General features: G+C 37.4%; 1 protein-coding gene across 1 annotated transcript; it reads right to left on the bottom strand.

Annotated features, from left to right (window-relative positions):
• Positions 1-500: 500 nt before the first annotated feature.
• On the bottom strand, positions 501-1,246 carry LOC149963249 (uncharacterized protein F54H12.2-like). The gene is made up of 2 exons (XM_090165534.1): positions 1,034-1,246; positions 501-974 (listed from the first exon to the last, which is right to left on the bottom strand). Exons 1-2 carry the CDS (start codon positions 1,244-1,246, stop codon positions 501-503), a joined length of 687 nt encoding a protein of 228 aa, XP_090021660.1.
• Positions 1,247-6,578: the final 5,332 nt, after the last annotated feature.

Below are 6,578 nucleotides of genomic sequence, written 5' to 3'. Positions count from 1 at the left end.
ATTGATATTTGTTTTATATCTTAGAAATCCCTATTGGATATTTATTGAATATTTTTAATACATAAATTCTTTGATCATTTTATCATTGACAGTTTTATTTTTCGAAAATCTAGTCACAATATTAAACATTTTTACACCTCTACATCGATTTATTGCAAAATAAACGCAAAACCCACCACGTGTCATACTGTGATTTGGTTGTAGTTGTAACGAATTAAAGGTAATAGTCTTACTGTTTCTTTCGACGAAGTCATTAAAGCGGAACATATCAGGTGGGTTACCGTAGGAGTCGAAAAATTCGTTATTTTTGTTTCTCGAGAAATACAATATAACCCAATATTCTCCAGAGCTCGTCGATGTAGCCGTGTTAACGATATATGACGATGGGAATGTCCTTACGAATTTAGGTAATTTGTTCGCGGCGAATACTCCGCGAAATAGGTCCTTCGCGAATTTATCTTTCTCCATAATTTCGGTCAATTGTAGCGTATCCATGCAATTTAGTCGAGAACTACGGTTCTATATTTATCAATCTCAATCAAACTCTGAAATTCCGCGTACACAATTACCGCAATGGTTTCTGGTAATAAAGAAGCGAATTTTATTTCCAGCCTTAAATTTCTGTTTTTCACCAAATGGCAATGCGACTCGTTGCTTATCAAATCAGCTGTCAAATCATAAGCGAAAAGACAATTTCCTCCAGCGTAGTCTTCTCGACTGATCTGATTTCCTTCGTCTATATTCCAATGTCCAGTTTGAAGGAATAAATTAGCGTACGCCTGTATATAACTATTCTCAGCGAAATTGGGGGTAAGTGCTTTATGTGGTACACTACAACCGTCCACGTACAGTCCAATGTGATTCAAATTAAAATGTTTGAAATTATATGGTGACAATTTTATGTCACCTAGAAAAGCACCTTGGGAGACCAATCCTTTAACGACTTTTCGGTATTTGACCCGTAAACAAATGGTCTTGAAATGAATTGAAAAGGAAGTACATTCGGTGCTGGTAATGGGGTTTTAGCTCTTGCCATTTGTAACACTTTGGCGTGGGATAACGGAATTTCGGGAATTAGATTTACTTTTCTGAGATAAAGGGAGGCAGATTTGATCTCTAACTGACATTTTACATCACTTTGTAAACAGAATTCTTTGTTTGGTTTTCCGAAAATAAATTTCAAATCCACTAAGTTCAATAGATATCGAGGTTGTTGACACATATCTAAATGAACGACGCCGATCATATCTATAGTCCCCTGTTGCGCAAAAGAGGCTCTCTTCAAGAAACCTTGTTTTTTTTTAAATCGTCCAATTTAGCGGTCGTGTCGCGATACAACAAAGAGCTAGTTAGATGACTAGTTTTTGCTGAATCACCAAAGGTTAGCATAGTTTGAATCATACTTTTATACGGATAATTATTAGCGTTGGACGTAACAGACTTTTCGTTTAAAAATAAATGGACTTCTGGAAAGAGGCTGTGCAAAAATAGATTGACGGGTGCGATATTATCGGCAGGTGTAGTAACTGTGCCATCCGGCGCCAGAACGGCAGCTTTCGGGTAAGATCCATCTTCTTTTTTGATATCCACCTGAACGTGTAGGAGTGTTTGTGACAAATCAACATACGCTTCGGAATTTCCACTTATGCAAAATGTTAATGCTGAATTGTTAGTAATGCTGGAAATGGGATTGTATTCGACCCATTCACCGCTGACGATACCAGTTTGAGTCAGAGGAACTTGAAAAAGGTCCAATTCAGAATTCACACACCCACTTGAGTGAGGATGTAAAAGAGCCATAACGCTTATGAAAATAAATCAGAGTGAGAAGGAAACGATGTTTTCTTCTTCTTAGATGTCTTTCGAGTGACTTTGCGAACAGCACCACGTTTCCTTTTAAGTCCCAATCTCGTCATTTTCCTCACTTCCCCCCTCGCTGATAACAGAGTTTCTTTACCAGCATTCATTGATCTGTTTCTCAGAGCTGTTGCGATTGGGATTCCACTAACCACATCTGAAACCACTTTCGCTCCAGTGTCAAGAGCTTTTTTACCCAGAAACACTGCTCCACTCTTAATGAGAGGGATAGCACTCCTAAATGCAGATGCTAGTATGTTACCCAATCCATAACCTTTCTGAACACCTACACCACTATACACGAGAATGGTTCCATAGCCCGCCTGATTCAAATAATACTTCTCGTAATCATTAACGGTGGGGTTGTACTGCTGTCGTCGCATGATGTTGGTCTCACGTTGAGCTATAAAAAATGGTGCGTTAGACACGTCTACAGCGGATGTTATAGGGAACTCCAATCTCTTCGCGGTCTAAAATGTAAGGTAACATGTACCTTACCACGCTCGAATCGGACTGAGTTCTCTAAGTCATCCATTATATTAATTTCGATAATTTGGATGTTTGGGTGGGCGACGGGTAAATAGTGCGGTTGAGTAAATAACGCGTCTATTGTTTCGCCGTCTTTTCCTTTAACGCTAATTAGAGGGGTACGTTCCTGTCCCCCACGATATTATTTTCAACAACATTGGAATAAACAAACAATGAGTGTAAGCCCACGTTCATGTCTACCGTGTAGGGTGCTAGCGTCGTTTCCCTAATTTCAAGATCTTCTTGCGTTAGAGTGAACCCCAACAAAATCGCAATTTCCGAAGGTAGAGTACAGTAGTAATCTTCCGCTATACGAATTGAAACTCGATTTGTAATTGTATTGTAAATAAACTCAACGATTTTATTTTCTAATTTTAACATTTCCAGAAAATCTTCGATTGATGAGAAATTTGCCTTAGGTATAATAGCCACTTTTGGCTTTATAAAACCTTCTAACAAGATGTTATCGGTCTGCGCTATTACTACCTGCTCTTCTTTAATATTGGTCCACGTTCTAGGATAACTTATTTCGGCTAATCCAACTTCGTAAGGTCCACTCAACTGAACCATTTCTAGTAGGTAAGCTCTGAATTTACTTAGAGTATTATCGGGAAAGTAATTCAGTGACGAATCAGAGGGGAGAGTTATATAGAAACTCATTTCAAGTCCACTTCATGCACCCAACTGTCAAATTGCGGTCCGTATCCCTTCCAACGCACCAATAATTCTACCGTATTGTCAGATTTCTTTCGCCTTTTAAGTGTTTTTTCAATTTGGAAAGCGCACGTCTCGAGATCTTTACCCACTTTTTGTACTTCTTCCTTGTAAAATACTCCCAAAATGGGTTCTGAATCTAAAGCCTCGAGTTTAAATACCGGAGGTTGTCTCGGTATCCTCTTAATCACTCGAAACAGTTCTTCCGAAAAATGGGCAAGGTAGCCTTTTTCAAATAGTCCTTTCTTTTTGCTAGTTCTTACAATGTCACCAATTTCGAAATCATACATCGCTGGTGGGCTAAAGTCAACATCTCCATACAGGTTGTTCCAAATCATTTTTGAGTTTTTGGAGGTCACTTCGATTGGTTTACATTTAATTGACGAGTGGTAACTGTTATTATACGCCGTAACTAAATATAACGTATATCTTTGTATTTTTCCCGGTGAAATATCGATAAATTCTTGATTTAAACGATCGAATAAACCGCTCGACGACGCTCGCTTTAACTTCCGAGTTCGTTGCGAAGAAATCTACTTCTCGTGATTTTAACACAGATTGAACGACTTGACAGACAAACTCATTACCATGATCACTCTGTATCCGTTTCGGTTTTCTTCCTTGAGCTAAAATCTTTTCCAACGCGCTCACTATGGTAATCCCCTTTTTATCTTTCACTGGCTCAACAAATGCGAATTTACTAAAAATATCAATACAAGCCAATATATAACGATTTCCCTTATTTTGTTTCGAAAGTTTTTTAAATCAATTAAATCAGCTTGCCACTGTTCATCAATACCGTACACTATGGTCTTATTTCTTTTATAGCACCACTTGGCTTTTTTGTGTAAAGTATACGTGTCTTGATCTTGTAAAAACTTCCTCACGGTTTTCAGTGTAACTTTAATATCCTTTTCTCTAGCGGAAAGATACAACCCTCGAACACCTACTTATCCGCCTGCGTCCGCTACGTTGTAATAAACATTCTTTAATTACGGGGGTGGGTGACGTATAGCCCCATAAAATGAAATCAAACAGCTCAATTAGTGAAAATATTAATACTATTAGGAAAGCGGTTAAGAGTTTTGGATTTTTCGAAAATGAAATGGATAATCTTGAGACGTCACCAACAGCTACGGTTTCTGCACAACCATCCATCTTGGAATAATAATGTTAAATAAATAATCTCAACATATGCTTCACATTTTATTTATAAATCACAATTACACAGTTGCCCACTGTGAAGGATTAAGTGGCGGTGAACGGTACGATAGTGAATTCAGAATCCTTAATCTAGTGGGATTTTTTATATATTTTTTTGGAACATTGTTGTTTTGTAAGGTTTCATAAAAGTTATTAGTGCCTACAGGATCTGTAGCAGCTTTTGTTTTCCTGGCCGCATCGTGAATTAAATCAATAACGTTAGTTCCTAAAACGACTCGCCCTCCAATTTCCAATTCCCCGAGCTCAGACCATGATATATTTTTATTTTGCTGAGTTCAAGTGTACAACGAAAATGCATCATTGATAAGGCTGGGTGGAATTCCAGAAGCTATTTCTTCATACCACGTCTTTTTAACGTTTGTTTTTTCTGTTGGTTGACGATTCCTAATTAAATATCGTTGTAGCGTTTGATTATATAAATTGAGTTTTTCAGATTGGTTCATATGATAGTTATTGAGAATGGAATCTATTTCTTTATCCAAAGTGGGAACTTCGACTGGTTTTTCTTCAGCATTTCCCGTTTTTCAGTCTTCGAAGGACATCTTCGGATACTAATATCATTTTGCGGGCCATTTATTTGTTGATGGCACGACTTATCGCCGCTCCGGCTACTGAAGTAACGATTGAAAGTAGTGGTGCTAATAAAAAGGGGAGAAAACCTCCTTTTTGAACTAATATATCTCTTCTTTTAGAAAAAGGAATTTTTCCACAAATATAGGGCACAAAACGAAGCGATGTTTCTTCAACCGTCTTTTTTGAGTATCTGTTAATTTTACATTCCCACAGAGTACATTTATGCAGCATTCCACCAGCGCCAAGATAGCGTCACGGCCCGCTAGCACTATTGCCGCTTTTCGTTGTTTAGTATTACAAGTACATAAGTATTTCAAAAAATGAACGTTCTTCGAAACTCTGTTCGGTGTAATTCTGTTCATTTTCCTTTGGGGACAAAAACGGCAGCTTCTTCTACAGGTATGATTCCGGTTCGTAGTCGAAATTCATCTGGCGTATTTGGTTTTAAGTCAATAAATAAATAGCCGTAAGGCTTCTGTACAGCTTGACGAAAAGCATCAATGACGAATTTCGTATTGGACGGTGATATTTGTTTAACTATATTAAGTACGCTGGAGACGTCTCAAGCGGAACGAAATATTATGAGGTATTGAGAATTCAGGTTGAGAGTTCTCACCTCTTTCCCGTGATAAAACAAATTTTGCATTAAAACCAGAACTGAAGTGTTCCGATGATTTGATCCTCGCACAAATAAGTTTGTAACTTCTTTATTGTTTGCTATTTCACATAATAAATAGTCGAGAATTATAAAATTTCTAATTTCAGGATTCAAACTACCAGGGTCTAGCAATCCTTCGTGAAATTTCAATGTGGGATTACTTTCTAATACTGAATTAAATAAAAGAGGCTGATATTCAGTATAACACCATATTACTCGCTCTGGTGGGGGGTAAATGCAATATTTATTATGTTTAATTAAATTAGCGATAAAATGCGATTTTCCACACTGTGTTGTACCCGCTACGCGTCCCGTGAAAGGGTGTTTCATGGTAGGATCAATTACTAAAAATGACGTACAAAATAAACGACTTAGCAGTTTTAACAAAATATTTATATTATAGTTTTAATTCATTCATCGTCACTCTCATACAATATTTTTTTAGAGTGAAACAAGTGCATTTCAACTCTGGAAATCCAATGCATCATTAAACACTCGTGCTGCGTTTGCGAAGGGTGCTCAACATCACAACCATAACAATTCTTTTTTATTAAAATAGTAAGTTCTTCGATTAAATTTTTTTCAATTTCGCTAAAAACTCGTTTCACTTCATTGTGGTACGCCATCACTTCATCATATTTATCTAACAAAGCTTTCCAAGGACGATTGGTAATAGTGAATCCTTTTCTGGTCAAATAACGCTTCGCGTAATTAGCTCCATAACCTTGCACAGTTTCTCTAACGTAAACTACCCTTCTGTTTTTAAAAAGACCAAACGGCAGTTGGAGTCAAATCGTTGTCCATGAACGTTGATATTTGATGACTTTCCCTCCGCAGTTGTTTGAATTCGTCCTCCGGAAGTGTCATGTCCGAACTTCCGTCTAATCTACCAACCTGGATCGAACAATCTGGAGTGACCGCAATTCCCTTTGTACAAGAAATGGGGCAAACTTTGCCGGTGTTCCTATAAAACTAGTTTTTAGAATAAATTTAAAATGTTTTAGGAACATAAAATTCTACTAAC

The sequence above is a fragment of the Leiobunum rupestre genome, chromosome 1 (assembly GCF_980474605.1).
Source record: "Leiobunum rupestre chromosome 1, qqLeiRupe1.1.hap1, whole genome shotgun sequence".
Lineage (NCBI taxonomy): Eukaryota > Metazoa > Arthropoda > Arachnida > Opiliones > Sclerosomatidae > Leiobunum > Leiobunum rupestre.
The sequence above is the reverse complement of the archived record's forward strand: the minus strand, read 5'-3'. Positions and strand labels throughout refer to the sequence as shown.